Here is a 17,591-nt window from a genome sequence, read left to right as displayed (position 1 = left end):
TATGTGCTCTAGTTCGTAAGGCAGGACGTATCACATGGGCTGATGTGAATGTAGATGGCGTCATAGCTTGACTCTTACTCTAGGCAAGACTACTCGTTTAAGGAGGACAATACTTATGTTTGTAGGCGACTAAGCCAATCCTACAACAAGTTGCAACTGTCTAAAACGCTTCCGGCTCACTAGCAGCACCTCACCAAAACCCAAACAGTAGAAGGTGATTTGTGGCAGCATTTACACATGGACTCAAGAATGCAACATCTCAGGGAGGTCGTGGTTAAAGGGAGATTACCCCTTTCTCACATGAAAAACATGTCTCAGTCAAACACACAGGCAATGAAGGAGATGCAGTAAGGTTTTCAAAAGGTTTTATTAACAAGACTGCAATCTACGATAAGTTGCATGGGTTGCAATGATTACAATAATGAACAGTGCAAGAAACAGAATTGTGAACACGAGAGTCATTAATACCAAGATCCCCACCATCGTGCAATAGCATGAAATGACACAAGATGTGAAAAGATGTCCTAATACCCTAACATGGAAAACCTAATTCCTAACCTAAAGAGAGCTAGGTGTCATAAACCTAATCTGCCAATCCTAGGTCCATGAGAAGAACCCCTCATCCCTCCTTACCTTGGAATGAGGTCTCTAGCTCAGACTCCCTAGGGATACGAAGACTGGGTCAAGACGACCTATTGCATGGATAGCGTCGATGGCATGTGGTAGGAATCCCTCTAACTGTCTGTGTGAGATGTATTTATACAGATCTGATCGGACCCCTGACGTTGGTATGTTCTCAAACAATAGATAAGAAGACATGCTTGGGGGCGGCAATTACATAAACAATTCCCTAGAAAGCACAAAGTGGGAAAGTACCTAATGCGAATATCTACATCATATTTATCTTTGATGCTTATAGTGACGACTTTGCAGAGTGGCACTGATAACATGAAACTAAAACATCTTCCTAACCAGAAACAATGCAGCCATCTTGGGAAGCTGTAATTAAATAAGTGCGCTAAAACAGAGCAAACTAAGTAGGGTAAAAGTCGCTGGGTGATGGGGCACAAGTCTGCAAGCTGAAAGACTAAGCTAACTCCTGCTTCCCATTAAAACAACATAGGATTCACTACAATTTAATTTACCAATTCACATGCATTATATTTTGGGGAGAGCGCATTGGCACTGGGGCCTGGTTAGCAGGCTCCAGTGCACTTACAGGTTCATAACAGTCAGCATTGGAGAATTTGTATAGGGTGACCATACAAAAAGGGCACTTTCCTATACCCCCAAACCACAGATGAAAGCTGATGAGCAACTAACCACCACCCTGGTAGGTCTCATCGTCTAAATGGAAGAAGCTGGAAAGGCCATCTGCATTGACGTGGTCACTCCCACGTCTGTGTTAGACTGTAAAGTCCATACCCTGTAGGGAAAAAGACCACCTCAACAACTTGAGATTTTCTGCTCTCATCTGCGTCAGTCACCTGAGAGGCCTGTGGTCGGTTTGAACCTTGAAGTGAGTCCCAAACAGGTATGGTCTCCACTTCTTCAGGAAACAAACCACAGCAAAGGCTTCCTTCTCAATGGCACTCCAACGCTGCTCTCTAGGGAGGAGTCGCCTGCTAATTGAGGCAACTGGTTGATCTTGGCTCTCATCATTTGTTTGTAACAACACTGCCCCAAACCCACAATAAACTCTTTTCCATAGTCTGGTGCTTTCAAGAGAGATGCTGAGCATGTAGCTGCTTTCATGGTGTTGAAGGTCTTTTGGTTCAGATGACTTTCTTAGGCTGCTTTTTGGAGGTGAGCTAAGTGAGAATGGCCACAATGGTACCACACCTCTTCACAAACACCCTATAGTACCCAGTCAAGCCAAGGAAAGCCCTGACCTGAGTGTGAGTCTTGGGAGCCTCTCAGTCTAGGATGGTCTGGATTTTGGGCTGGATAGGTCTCACTTGGACACCTCTCACAAGGTGGCCCACGTAGACCACTAAACTCTGTCCTCTCTGGCACTTACTGGCCTTGATAGTGAAGTCTGCCTGTTGTAAGGCCTGTAGAACTTCCTGCAGATGGACTGAGTGATCGTCCCAGGTGGCAATAAATACAGCAATATCACACAGATATGCTGCACAAAAGCTCTCCAGACCTGGGAGAACTCAATTCGCCAACCTTTGGAAAGTGGTAGGGACATTTTTCAATTTAAAAGGCATCCCTTTAAACTGAAAATGGAAAGGGGTTGAAAGAGCTGATTTCTCCTTTTCTCCCTGCGTGAGTCCATTCAGCTAATATCCTGATGTTTGAAAGATACTTTAGAATTTGGCTGCACCCAACTTGTCAGTGAGTTCATCTGCTCTTGGTTATGGGCTGTGCATTAGTTTTAGTGACTGCATTGAGACCCCTGTAATCCACACAAAACCACATCACTGGTTTGTCATCCTTTGAGTGAGGTTTGTGGACCAGAACCACTGGTCTAGCCCAGGGACTGTCAGAAGACTGTCACCCCTAGCTTCACCATCTTGCTTACTTCAGCCTTGATACATGCTTTGACTTGATCAGACAGTCTGTAAATTTAGTTTTTGACGGAAAGGCTATCACCTATGTCCACATCATGAGCACACCATGTTGTCTTACTAGGGGTCAAATGGAAGAGCTCAGCAAATTGGTTTAGGACTTGCCTTCAATCAGCTTGCTGTTGTGCAATAAGATAGTCTGACAACACCCGCTACTAAACTAATCTTTTGGGTTATTTGGTAGTAAGTGTGGGAGGGGTTCACTTTCCTCTTCCACCTGTCCTCCATTAGTGGCCATGGTCATGGTCATGTCAGCTCTGTCTTGGTGTGGTTATAGGCGACTTACATGGAGTAATCTGTGAGGATCTCTAGGGGTACCAAACAGGTGACTTTCCCTTTCTTTTCAAATTTGGGATAGGGTTGAGTCCACTTGACCTGAAGGGCCCTGGGAGCCACAGGTTCCAAAGCCCACATCAGTTGACCTGGTTTGTACTCAACCAGTGCTGACATTTGGTCATACAAAAGCTTGACAAGCTCTTGGCTGGCCTCCAGATTTTTGCTTGCCTTTCATGTACTCAGCCATGCAAGAACTCAGGCCCAGTACATAGTTCACTATATCAAGTTGGGGCTGTTTGAGGGGTTTCTCCCAAACGTACTTCACCAAACATAATGACACCTTATATGATGGCCAAACAGAAGTTCAAGGAGGCTAATGCCAAACCCCTTCTGTGGCACCTTTCTGGATGCAAACAAGAGACAAGGTAACACAATATCCCATCTCCTTCTGAGTTTTTCAGGTAAGCCTTTTCATGCCTTTTATTGTTTTGTTGAATCTCTCACCTAAACCATTTGTCTGGGATAGATAGGGGTAGTAAACGTACAGGTCACATCACATTCATCGAGCATAGCTTTTAGGTACGCAGACATGAAGTTGCTCTCTCTATAAGAAACTACCTCCTTATGAAAGCCCAATCTTGTGAAGATGCCAAGAAGGTCCTGTGCCACTGCAGGAGCAGTGGTGGTCCTACAGGGATTAGCTTCTGGGTACTTAGTAGCATGGTCCACTACTACTAAGATGCATCTGTTCCCAGATGCAGTTTGAGGGCAAAGGGGCCCAACAATGTCAATCCGTACTCTCTCAAAGGGAGTTCCAACCACTGAAGGTGGAATTAAAAGCGCCTTTGACTGTCCACCTGTCACTGGCCTGATATAGGGGAGATAAGAGCGACAGAACTCATGTACTTTTTCAGACATCTGGGGCCAATAAAAAATCTTTTCAGGCATGTGGGGCCAAGAAAAATGGCTATCAACCTGTCCCAGGTTTTGGTTTGTCCCTGATGCCCAGCTAAGGGGGTGTCCTGGGCTAAGGTCAGAATGAGCTCTCAGTACTTTTGACCACCACTCTCCTGGTTACACCTGATTTGAGGTTCCTAACCTCAGTGTAGAGGAGACCATATTCCCAGTAGACCATGAGGGTACCACTGACATCTCCCTCTTCATGCCTTGCAACCTGCTGCTTAAGGCCCTCAAGAGTGTAGGGCAAGTCATTTGCCCTTGGCATAGGTTCACTCTGGAGGTTCCCCTATGCCCAGGAGCTCCGTCAGGTCAGGTCAAGCTCCCTCAGGTACAGTTCCCTCCTCAGGTTACTAGAGGTACTTCTGCCACTTCCTGCTGGTGAAGGGGGCTGGGAAAGGGTGTAGAGTTGTGGTTTCACCTTCTTCCCCATCTTCCACTTGGGCCAAGGCCTCATCTTCATCCTCTTCAGGATCTTCTTCTGAGGAATGGTCTTCCCTCTCTAATGTTTCCTTCTCATAAGAGCTGAGGGCCTTATGAAGCTCCTCCTTTTTCACTGTCTTTTGGCAGTGAATGTCCCTAATTTTGCACAAGGCTCTTGGATCACTGATCTTCAGAGCTGGAAGGATGGACAGGTTGAGGCTCTCGTCACTCACTTTCTCAATTTGTACTTAGTTTTGGAATGGGGTCGACATAGGCCCCTAACAATTCCAATTAAACTTTTTTGTAAAAAAAACAACAACAAAAAAGAAAATTGGTTCTAATGTCAATAGTAGATTTCTCGTGTAAACTCAGTTTTGACCAAGTGGTACTGCAAACACAAGTTCAGGATGCCAGTGTAGGAAGGTGGTGTATTAAGCAGGCTGGTTAGGCTTCATTATGTAATACCTTCACATTACACCCTATAGGTCATTTGGCTTCACTAGCTCAGTCCTATTAGTGTGACACAGAGTAGTCAGGCTTCACTCGAGGAACATATGTTAAGCATATCTGATAGAGACTTCTAGTTGCAGATTCCTTATCTTCGAATTTCCCCAGGTGTCAGACTAGATCCGGAGATCTTTCTTCGAGCAATACCCTTGCGTGTCGGTAGGGGGCATCGGTCAACTCCGTTGGCGTCGTAGTCGCCGTGATGACGTTTGGAGTAGTATATAGATGCAGCCTTCGCGCAGTGACGTCAGTTCTTTTCTTTCCACGCCAAGCGCTGATCCCGAGAAGAACTACCCTGGTCTGTTTTGGACCGACTTTGACCGTTTTGTCGAGTTTTCGAGTGAGATATTTGGTGCTTCGAGGATGTCCCCAAAGACCGGTTTTAAGCTGTGCGAGGACTGTCACTGCACGATGTCGGTGACGGATCCTCATCGGGTTTGTCTTTGGTGTCTCGAGCGCGATCATGACCCGAAGTCATGCTCCGAGTGCCAGGCCATGCACCGTAGGCTTTGAGGGAGCAGTCCCTAAAGCTAATGGCGGCCCAGCACTTGACTCTGCGTAAGTCACAGTTTCGATTGAGAGGAAGGTCTCGAGACCGTTTGCGGAGCCATCACCACTCGTCTTCTTCAAAATCCTTGGATCAAGGTAAGAAGAAGAAGAAGAAGTCGAAGAGATCCCATCGCTCTCCGACTTCGCCCGTCGCTCTGCTGACGCGATGGCGGAAGAGCGTCGATGCTTAAAGCCTCCCTCATCGGAGCCAGCTCCTGGGTCGCTCTGCACTTCCCGGAGTGACCCCCGCCCAGCTTAAAGAGTTTTATGAGGGCATGCGCCTCATCTTTTGTCGGACCGACCCCGATACGGCACCTTCGGGCCCAAGGGGTTCGGTTGAGGGGCCTTCGGGTTCCGCGCCGTTGGCTTTGTGACCTCGATACGGCGCCTTCAGGCCCAAGGGGTTCAGTTGAGTGGCCTTCGGGTTCCGCACCGGCGGCTTTGGCTCCAGCCACCGAGGTCACCTCCGGATCCGCTCGTGGATCCGCACTGGTGCCGGTCGCACCCTTGAGACCTTCCCTGGCGCCAGGTCGATTTTCGACGCTCCCGACGTCGGTAGTGCCCACTATTGACGTCGACCTGATCCTTATCCCCATCGACTCTGAGTCGGAGCAGCATCGGCCGACGCCGCCTTTGTCTTCGATTGGGCCTATTCGCCCCAGGTCGATTCAGGTCCCTTTTTCCTATGGGTACGAAATTGGAGAGGGATTGGAGGGTTCCCTGGACCCTTATGAATACCAGGATAACCCATCTTTGGACTGGGCTCAGGAATTGGGCGACGCCAGTGGTCTGGATACTTCTCCTGATGCTGGCATGTTGTCTCCTCCTACTGTGGCTACGGCGGAGGGAGCGACTTATGGTATGGTGGTCAGTGGGGCAGTTGAGGTCCTTGAGCTTCCTACTGTAGAGGTCAGGTCTAATCTCCTGACGGAGGTGCTTCAGCCTGGGGCTTCTACTTCAGAACCCCTTTTGCCATTCAATGAAGCCCTCACCAATGTCCTTTTGGGTACCTGGTCCAAACCCAACACGGGCCCCTGTGTATAGGACTACCTCACACCGCCATCGGCCTGCTCCGAATGACCCTAAAATCCTGTCCCAACACCCCACGCCTGAGAGTCTTGTCATCCAGGCTTCCTCTTCTTCAGGTGCATTCTCTTCTGCTCCCTCGGACAGGGAATCAAAAAGACTGGAACAGTTTGATAAGAAGTTGTTTTCTTCCTTCAGTCTCACGTTGTGGTCTGCTGTTTGGGCCACTATACCCCCGCTTTGTGGAATACGGTTGCGCAGGTCCTGCTGCAGATACCGGAGGAGGCCCGTGCTGTTGTCTCCCAAGCTGTGAACGATGGGAAAGAACAAGGCCTTACGTCCTATCATAAACCTTCGGGACCTGTACTACTTCCTCGAGAAGGAGAAACTCAAAATGCTCACTCTGGCTCAGGTTCTTTCTGCCTTGGACCCAGAAGACTGGATGATAGCTTTGGACTTGCAAGATGCTTATTTCCACATCCCCATCCTGCCTGCCACAGACGTTACCTGCGATTCGTGGTAGGACACAAGACCTTTCCGTTTACCGTGCTCCCCTTTGGCTTTACCAGCACCCCTCTGGTGTTCATTAAATTGATGGTGGTGGTTGCAGCTCATCTGCGAAGGTTAGGGGTGTCAGTCTTCCCCTACCTCGACGACTGGCTGTTGAAGGCGAACTCGCCCCAGAGAATCATCTCCCACCGTCTGACTACGGTGAACCTCCTGCACCCGCTGGGGTTTACTATAAACGTGCCAAAGTCAAACCTGACTCCCTCTCAGACGCTCCCTTTCATCGTAGTTGTTCTGGACATAGCTGTTCTGGACACAGTGCAGTTTTGGGCTTATCCTCCCGAAAAGCGACTCCAAGTCATTCAGGCTATGATTCCGATCTTTTGGCCTCGGTCTTGGGTTTCGGTGAGACCGACTCTGAGGCTGCTGGGCCTCATGGCCTCCTCCATCCTGCTAGTGACAAATGCCAGATGGCATAAGCAGCCTCTGCAGTTGGACCTGAAGTTCCAGTGGGCACAGCATCAGGGGAATCTCTCTGACATGGTCCAGATCTCAGAGGGGAATGTGGAAGACCTGCAGTGGTGGCTTCCGAATTTGCATTGGGTCCACGGCACATCCTTCTTCCTTCCCCAACCAGATCTCTCTATAGTAACAGATGCAACACTTCTGGGTTGGGGCGGCCACATGGGAGAGGCAGAGATCACAAGCCTCTGGTCTCCGGCGAAGTCTGGACTCCATATCAATCTTCAGGAGCTCCGGGTGATCAGTCTTGTGTTGAAAGTATTTCTTCCCTCTCTCAAAGAGAAAGTAGTGCAGGTGTTCACGGTCAATACTACCACCATGTGGTACTGCAACAAACAGGATGGAGTAGGGTCCTGGACACTTTGTCAGGAGGCACTATGCCTCTGGACATGGCTGGAACATAAGGAGATTACCCTGATGGTTCAACATCTAGCGGGTCCCCTCAACGCCAGAGCGGACAAACTCAGCCGTTGATGCACAGCCGCTCACGAATGGCGTCTCCATCCGGAGGTGGCCCAAGGTCTCTTTCAGCAGTGGGGAGAGCCTTGGATAGATCTGTTCACCTCCGCAGAGAATGTGCAATGTCAGCTGTTGTACGCGTTGGAGTTTCCAATGTGGCACTCACTCTGAGACTCTTTTCTTCTCGAGTGGACCCCCGGACTCCTTTCCGCCTATACCACTTCTGCCCAGAATTCGCAAGAAGATTAGAAACGACCGGGTCCAAGTCATCTTGGTGGCTTCGGACTGGGCACGGAGAGTCTGGTATCCAGAGCTATTGAGCATGTCCACTCGATCCTCCACTCAGAATGCCTCTTCAGACGGATCTTCTGTCACAGCAACAGGGGGCGGTTCTTCACCCGATACTGTCCAACCTCCGCCTTCATGGGTGCAGATTGAGTGATGACATTTGACGACTTTTGATCTTCCACCCGAAGAAATTTGTGGCATTGTGTACCAACAAATCTGTTGATGCCCTCTCTGCCCCTCCATCTGAGGTTCTTCGGTTCATTCTTTTGTTGGCCCAGCAGGGCTCTGCTTTGGGCACCCCTAAAGGGGATTTATCTGCCATTTCGGCCTTCCTTAGGTTACCTGATCAGCCCTCACTTTTTAAATCTCCTATTGTGAGTAGATTCCTAAAAGGACTCACCCATTTATTGCCTCCCACTCCATTTATCATGCCTCAATGTGACCTCAATCTTGTCCTTACTTATTTGATGTGTACTCCCTTTGAGCCGATGCATAATTGTCCATTGCGGCTCCACACCTTCAAAACTGTCTTTCCTGTTGCTATCAACTCCGCTCGCAGGGTGAGTGAGCTTCAAGCCCTTTCATCTAAACCTCCATACTTGTCTGTGTACCCTGACAAAGTGGTGTTGCGCAGTAAGGCTTCCTTCCTTCCTAAGGTGGCTATGCCTTTTCATGTAGGCCAGTCCATCACCCTGCCTACTTTCTACGCACCCCCACATCCTTCCTATGAGGAGGAGAGACTCCACCATCAGGACCCAAAAAGAGCATTGGCGTTCTATCTTACTTAAGATTTCCAGGTGACTGATCAACTCTTTGTTGGGTATGTGGGTGCGAAAAAAGGGAAGGCGGTGATTCTTTGCATCAAAATGTGCTACGCTTTGGTCAGGAAGCAATCCTCTGAGGGCTTGCTTACTTATTCCACCAGAGCAATTGCAGCTTCCACTGCATTAGCATGCAGAGTTCCAGTCTTGGATATCTGCAAGGGAGCTACGTGGGCGTCCCTGAACACGTTTGCTAAACATTACTGCCGTCAGGACAGCTACTTTGTTTGTTCGGTCCTGAGGAATTCCTAGTATGATCTTGGTTCATAGCCCACCACCAAGGATGGCTTTGCTTGGGTATCTAGTCTACGGTAAGGAATCTGCATCTAGAAGCCTCTATCAGTTGTACAAGTTACTCACCTTTGGTAACGAAATATCTGGTAGAGAAATTTTCTAGTTGCAGATTCCTTACCGCCCTCCCATCCTCCCCGCTTGTGAACTGATTTCTAGGGACAGGGATTCCCCTTTCAGGTCCTTAGCTCTGGGGCACCAATCTCAGTGTTCTTAGCGGCTCTGCGCTTTGCCGTGGAAAGTTGTTAAAAGAAACTGACGTCACTGCGCGAAGGCGGCGTCTATATACTACTCCTGACGTCATCACGCCGACTACGACGCCAACGATGCCCGTAGAGTCGACCTATGCCACCTACCGACCTGCAAGGGTATTGCACGGAGAAAAATCTCCGGATCCAGTCTGACACCTGGGGCAAATTCTAAGGTAAGGAATCTGCAACTAGAATATGTTTCTACCAGATATTTCGTTACCGAAGGTAAGTAACTTGTACTTCAGAGTACCAGCATGGATGATAAGTAATTGACAGAACTCAAAAGGAATCTGACACCAATTTATAAAACATAAGACAGATTTTTACATGATTTTAGATGCCAAAATGAAGACAATCAGATGAGTATAACCAGAGCTTTGAATTTTTAAAGGGGAAATAAATCAATGCTTTTCCCTCTTGCAAAACGTTATCATTGAAATCAATGGGAAATTACACTAGTGACACCCTGTCACCTGCAGGGCGAGTTCAGTGAAAACCACTGGATGGTAAGGTGAGGCGGGTTCCAAGACCATAGTCTGACAGTCAGTAGAATTTTACCTGGGTTGTAAGGCCCAGTTGCAGTTTTGTATCGGCTGTCCCTGGTGCGGAACGCGGTTAGCCACAGGTGCTGGATTTGCTGCTGGGACAGTGCTGGGGAGGAAGAGAATGCAAAATCTCAACAACTGGCCCCTGGGGCACCGGATTGAAGATGCTGCAGGGCTCCATCGAGGTACAGCGTTGAACAAAGTTAGTGATAGCATGACTGCCCACCAACAATCCTTGGTAGAAGCAAATGCAGTTTTGGCTACTTCAACGTCCCGGAGTCTTGGAAACCTGTAGCTGCCTGATACTTGCAGGAGGTCAAGACTGTATTTTCCTCAACGCTCTGAACCATTTATTTTTTGGTGATCCCTCAGCAGATCCAATGGCCAGTGATTCTTTGGTTCCAGGAGTGTGATTTGTTAGTGGATTGCTGGGGACTAGTTCCTCTAGTCAAAGGGATTTCTTTCGCTGCTTTTGGCTTGCAGCATGATTCCTGTATCCTTTGGAGGCAGTCTTTGGTCCAGGAGGAGTCATGGTCGTGCAGTTGCAGGATGGTTGCCACAGGTGCAGGTTATCACATCTTTGCTTTGTGCTGGTCCTGAAGTCTCAGTCACGGCTCTCTTCTTTGTCCTTTGTTCAAAGTGCATCAGATCTGAGGTTCTGGTGCCAGGGGAGCCCCTTAAATCCCAGATTTAGCAGTGTTAGGGATGTGGTTGCTGGTAGCCAATGGGCTACTAACCCCAGTGGATAATCCACCCCTGATGTGACCACTTCCTGTGGAGTTTGGCACCTTTTCTACCCAGAAGCCTCTATTCTGCCACTTTTAAAAATTGCAGAGCCAATTTTCTGCTGTACAGACCTGGTAGTCCACCTTAGTGGTGTCGCTAGCCGTCTAGGGCTTTATGCCGCCTAATTACTTGAAATTCCCTCCTGTCCAGGTTGCAGATGTGCTTGGGGCAGGAGGGTGGCTTTGTCTTCCCCTGGAAGGCTGCCTATCTGCGTCTCTCTGTGTGCATCTCTAACCTGGGTGCATGTCACATTAAAGCCGACTTGGGGAACAAGCCGGGTTTGGTGAGAGTTGTTTGATAGCAAACATGACATGTTTCAGGGACACTACAATGGAGCTGGCAACCTGGATATGTCTGGGTGCCAGTCCTTGGTATCCTATGTCCCTCTGAACACTTTTAGTAGCCCTTAATGGAAAGAGACTACTATAGGGACATACAAGCTTGCACTTATATGTCAACATCTGTAATAAAATGCATCCTGCCTGTTGGGCTCAGGAGGCCTACCTTAGGGGTGACTGAGATATAGTGATGTGGCCTTGCCATTCCTGTTGAGGGCAAAGTCGAGGCTGAACAGTGTCCACTCCTCATGCAGTCTGCAATAGCAGGACAGCTGTCATCTTTTCATTTGGGTCACTCAGAGTGGCACAATCAGTACCGCAGGCTCTGGTGGCCCCTTTAACTGCCATGCCCTGGGTACCACTGGTACCATTTACCAGGGAACTATAAGGGGGTTAAGGTCCTTGCCAATTGGGGATACCAATTCAGATGCATCATATTTTAGGGAGAAAGCACTGTGCTGGGGCCTGTTTAGCAGGCCCCAGGGCACTTTCAAAGTCATACCCATCAGCACTGGAGAAAAGGAGTGGGGGTGATCATACAAAACGGGCACTTGCCAACAAAAAAACATAAAATTAGTGCACGTCATAGTATTATTTTCATTTCCACAACCTTGTTTATGTAACTACATTCTGGGTAACACCACCAAAAATGATTCTAAAAATGATATTTAGGAAGACAATTAAAGTAAGATCAAGGCCGCAGGTTGGGTTGGATAACAGGAGGAATTAAAAATGCATAGGGAACCCTCTATGAAGGCCCTCCTCTCCCTCCTTGGGTAACTGCAGAAACCACCACCCCTCTTATAATGCAACACAGTAGGACCTACAATGAGGTAACGCTTGTAAATCCTTCAAAGTTCAGGCTACAGGAACATGTGGCAGACCCTCTTTGGTCCCTGCCTCGGGGTACGGACTAATCTCTGTTTTCATGAGCTCAGTCACCACATAAGAAATCTTCTAAAAAAAAAACACCAGTTTAGACATTCTGAGTTCACATCAACCCTTTCAGCTTCTGTAAATTTAGTGTAGCACATCTAAGATCTTCTTATGTATGGCACTTATGATGAAATCTCTTCTAAATATCATTTTTGTTCTTTCATTATCCACCACTTAACCTTTAGTCTATCCTTTAGTTTGGGGTGTTCTAAATGCCCTTACTGAGGAGAGTCCACCAAACTCTTTTTTTCCATTCCCTGTTGAAGAAGTGCAGTTTACTGATTGTTCATGAATGCTGCGCTGTGCAAGATTGAGGTTCACAGAGCTTATATTTAGCTGAACAGATCTACGACCATTTAAACAAATCTTTAACTTGAATGAAATTCAAAAAGTGTTCAGCGGTCATTAAAACCCCTAGATACTGCAAAACAGCAAGACTATTGAAGAGGGCTCTTAAAGTGATTTAGCCAAACTCCAATGCACTAGCCCACATTTTACAGAGTGTATATTTGTTTATGTTTTATTACCCTAAACTGTTTTTATTTACGTAGCCATTACACTTTGGATTTAACACGCGCAATTATATCCATGAACTAGATTTTGGCTTATGTCACTCTGTAATAAAGTGCTTTGCATTGCTGGAAATCAATATGTTGGTGCTTAAAAAAACAGTGGATTCACTAATTATCAGAAAAAGTCCATTCCCTCTCTGATGAATGTGAACACGTGGATTTTAACTGTTGTCAAAGTTTGCATATTTTATGGCCAGGTGTGATATTGAAAACCAGTACGAATGTGCGTACCCCCACTTTCCAAGAGGCCTAATTGGTATGGCATACAAAACGACATAACTGTTTCCTCTGCGCTTTTATTTGACAGTTTCCTACCAGTGATCAAAAGAAAGATGAAAATAACTTATTCGAAACCCTTTTCAATATTGTTTCAAAGAAGCAAGCCAGGATTATTCTTTCCTGTGTCCAAACATCATGATCAGAAACACACTCTGGTCTGCCTTTGCTAATAATTTCAGACTGTATATCAGCATATTCGTGTTAATAAATGCAATGGGCCTCTAAGGCCTGTCCAGCTCACCTTACAAACCTGAGGACGGCAGCAGCACATGTATTGTGGACATATTCACAGTATCATCTATGCACAACTGCAGGTACTACACAGGAAACACCCTGAGATCGTGGATTTAGTGTGTTTTGCAGAACATTCTACGCAACTACTGCTCAGACTCATTACTAGTTCTGTAATTAGAAAGCACGAAGTGAACTGTGGCATTTGCATTATACATCTGCTTAGAGCAATAGCAGTAGGAACAGCATCACAATCTCCTCCCTCCTTCTAGAGTGACATAAGAAGACATACTACATTGTTTTGAAAGAAAATCTAGCACAATCGTTACCTTGCTGAGCAGTCATTTTGTTGAGATGATCTAATGCAGTAGTTCCCAACCTTTTGACTTCTGTGGACCCCCACTTTATCATTACTGGAACTCAGGTACCCCCACGGAATCATTATTGGAATCTGGGAATCCCCCACTGAGTCATTAATGAAAGCTGGGGACCTAATCTGTTAATATTATTTAATTTTCTGAGCAGTCGCGGACCTACCGAGGATGCTTTGCGGACCGCCAGGAGTCCCCAGACCACAGGTTGTGAACCACTGATCAAATGTGTATGCACAGCTCACCATTTTCAATAATCATTTAAATGGAAATGTCTTCTTGATTACAATAATATTATTTATATTTTAAGTACTGTAAAATATAATGTGCTATGACATAGTAATGTTCTCTGTTTGCCAGTTCTAGGTCATGTTGAGGTAACATCTCCAATATTCTGTTATTGGCTGCCTTTTGAGAGATGATGATGATTGGACTGAACTCAATAGTACACAAAGAAATAAATACAATTGGATTGATTCAAGGGGCAAGGGTAGTGCACTAGAAATCATGTGATGTCTCGAAAAGGAAACATTAGTAGACCCACATAATTGTGAATTTAAAACCTTTTTTTAACTGTTCCGAATCAGTATTCAAACAATGTGGAACTCATTCAATAAAAACCTGATGTTACAGGTAAATAACTTTTCCTTCACCTGCAGGGCTGCATTGCAGGGCGTGACCAACTGGAGCAGATGCATATCCAGTCTATAAATAGTCAAATACTACAGCACTGCAGTACATTGAGAACCAACAGCTAGTTTTGGCCCAGAGTAATCTTAGTTCATCTTATATTGAACGAAATAGTACCAAGATGGACCACACTTTAATGCAGGTTACAATGTGAATGGGTTTTGGTTGTAAATTTTGCCTAAATGTAGTTTCTATTTGCATTACCTCTCCTTTTGTCCATCAACACAAGGTTAACGCTTGATGCTTTTTTTTCACCCCCTAGGTCCAGATGGGCTTGGCTTTACTGTGGTTACCAAAGACTCCTCAGTGCATGGTCCAGGCCCTATATTTGTGAAGAACATTTTGCCAAAAGGAGCTGCTGTTAGAGATGGCAATCTACAGTCAGGAGACAGAATACTAGAGGTGACGAGATATTTCATTGTTATTGTTGGGTTTGTATTCCAGGGAAAGCTTTAATAAATGTCCAAAAGTTCTATCAACATATTAGTTGTGATGATAAATCAATTCTCTCCAATCCGAACTAATAGCTTTGAACAAGCAAACCAGAATAAGCTCACTGGGACTGTAACAGATTGTATGCTGTAGCCCGCATATGTGTAGAAAATGAGTAGCTCTCTACTTTCTTATTAACTTTTAGGGAGGGTTTTGGCATGAAAGGTTTGGTCAGTCCTTTTCCGAGTCTGTTGTACATAAAAGAAAGCATTCTCCCCCATCCATGCTAAACAAACAATGGTAATAGGCCGTACACTTATATGTAGTGCTCCAAGTCAAGCCCATCTAAATGGTCAACAGATCTCTTTTTAACTCTGAGAGAACGTCTTTAGCCATCAGCACATCACTTGACCTTGAGGAAAAGAAAAATTGAGAGATACACAATCCTTCTCTCCCTTTAGAACTACTTGATTCAAACATACATACACGAGCACATGCATACAACACACTGTCGCTGCACATTGCTACATACTAATTAGATGTAGGCCAAAGATGAGTTAAACACACAACAGCTGAACTTTAGATTAGTGAGTCGCTAGACCTTTCTTCAGTGAGACAGATAAAAAGCCCTGCTTATTTCTACTGCTCACTGAAATGTATGCTGCCACCACTGCCCTTGTGCTGCCTAGTTCCTGGCAAAGGCAGTAGCCTTTCACCTCAAGTCAAAGCCCCAAAAAAGGGGTGGGAGAAAAGAAATCCCTTGTCCACCCACCCATCCTAAGAACCACTCTCACACAAAGGACAAGGAACACGGTCGAACTCCCTGATACAATGGAGTAAATCACTGAATAAAAGGCACAAAACAGTTGTTAAAAATTTCCTTCACCCACTAATCGTGGCATCCTTCATCATCGAGCTACTGCTACTATATCCCTATGTAACCAACAATTGGGACAGAGCAGTAAGGGAGGGGAAACAAAACAAGATGATACAAAACCAAAGAACAAACGGGGATACAAAACTGCAGAAAACTGGTGCCTCCATACCGCCAATCATAGCTCTACGAAGCTGCGATTGGCGGTATGGAGGCACGGGTCCCTTGATGAATGTATGGCTACAGGGAGGTGCGCCCACTGAGCTCTAGTTTAAGAGATTAATGATGAAAACTCGATAATTCAGAGTCTGTGTACCGACTGGGGACAGTTGAGCCTAAGCAATCTTGTTGATTGAAAGCCTTGTATCACAACAGGTAGGGGAGTAAACCTATAGGGGATCAAAAGTCCTGATGAAGGCCGATTGACCTGTGTTTGCAAAGGAAACGGATGAAACATGTTGACTTGATCGCAGAGACTTTGGGTGAACGCGTGAGTGTAGCCCCAGATCATCACCATGAGCTTATCCTTTTTTTAAACCTTTTGGGGGGTCTGGGGCGGGGGGGGTCCCATAATAAAGACACGGAGTGGACTCCCATGAGAGATTTTTAGTGATTTTCTGCAGTTTAGAGCCCCATTTGTGCCACGATTAGTGGGTGAGGGCAATTTTTAACAACTGTTTTGTGCCTGTTATTTGGTGATTTACTCCATTGTTACAGGGATTTCAGCTCTGTTCCTTGTCCTTTGTGTGAGAGTAGTAGCCTTTCCCCACCATGAGAATAGCGCTTTGGGCACCTCTCCTGGGCCTATGTCATGATGCACATGCATAACCTGTGTTCGCCCATGACAATAAACATCAGCACCAGGGACCCAGATATCATTGTAGCTGGGGCACTCTGGACAGGGGTACACGTCCATCACCATGCGAGGGATGTTCCTGCCCCAAGAGGGACAAATATTGCATACATCTTATTAGAAGAGCATAAGAATATAATATGCAGTCTATACATCATATTTATGAAGAAATACCAGTCTGACAAACACTTTATCAGGCCCTAGATGTTTAAGTAATGCTCAGTCAGTTGAAAGTGCTTTACTGCAAATCGCACACAATATAATTCTATACATAACTGTTGCAGAAGCATCAAGTTATTTTGGGCGTACATACTACCCTCTTACATACAGAGGGAGAAAATACACTCACACGTCCTCCCTAACGTTAACACTTAAACACAATAGGTGTGTGGGTCCCTGTTGTAAAGGGCCCTTACCTTTCTGCAGGGTTTTCCCCAAACATTTTGCCTTTATTTACTGTTTTGTTGCCGTATCTTTTTGTTGGCCTTAGGACTTTGAGCACGTTGGCACTGCTGATCACTGCTAAAGTGAATGTGTTTCTGCCTTAAAACATAGTAACAATGGTGTATCTACAATTGGCATATTTACTTTACCTATAAGTAATTTGTAGGGAGGTATCTCATATACCCAGAACATGTAAATTAAATGCTACTAGTGGGCCTGCAGCACTGATTGTGCCACCCACTTAAGAAGCCCTGTAAACATGTCTCAGGCCTGCCACTGTGGGTGTGCAGCCTAACTGCCACCCTGACTTGGCACTTAAAATCTCATGCCATGCCCAGAACCCCACTTTTCTTTCATATGTCACTCCAAAGGTAGGCCCTCGGTAGCCAATAGGGCAGGGTGCCATGTAAGCAAAAGGCAGGATATATATTTTTAAGTTCTCATGTCCTGGTAAAGAAAAACTCCACAAAGTTGTATTTCATTACTTCGTATTTCATTCTCATAGGTCAGCATCTGGAATTCTTTATAATACCTTTAAACTGTAATTCCTGATCTGAGAAGAGTAGCTGCATCATATTTAGTACCATTGGAATGGTAATAATAAATCTCTTTAGTGGTAAGGTCGGATTTATTATTACTATTTTAGAAATGTCACTTTTAGAAAGTAGGCATTTCCCACTTCCTAACACTTGCAATGCATTCCCAGGGGAACTCCCACAGGCAGCCAGAGGGGCTAAAGGGGTTGTGGCACAACAGTATCTTATGAGGTTGTCCTATTAGAATAATCTGT

At 46.0% G+C, this 17,591-nt stretch overlaps 1 protein-coding gene across 2 annotated transcripts in view; it reads left to right on the top strand.

The window, feature by feature from the left end:
• PARD3B (par-3 family cell polarity regulator beta) overlaps nt 1–17,591 on the top strand; it is a 2,030,765-nt gene that overhangs the window by 996,468 nt on the left and 1,016,706 nt on the right. For both annotated transcript variants that reach the window (XM_069225990.1, XM_069225989.1), the window contains one exon: nt 14,461–14,600. In XM_069225990.1, the coding sequence (XP_069082091.1) occupies nt 14,461–14,600 (140 nt within the window). The remainder of the gene's footprint in view (nt 1–14,460; nt 14,601–17,591) is intronic.

This window comes from Pleurodeles waltl, chromosome 3_1, assembly GCF_031143425.1.
Source record: "Pleurodeles waltl isolate 20211129_DDA chromosome 3_1, aPleWal1.hap1.20221129, whole genome shotgun sequence".
In the NCBI taxonomy this organism is placed as follows: domain Eukaryota; kingdom Metazoa; phylum Chordata; class Amphibia; order Caudata; family Salamandridae; genus Pleurodeles; species Pleurodeles waltl.
The sequence above is the reverse complement of the archived record's forward strand: the minus strand, read 5'-3'. Positions and strand labels throughout refer to the sequence as shown.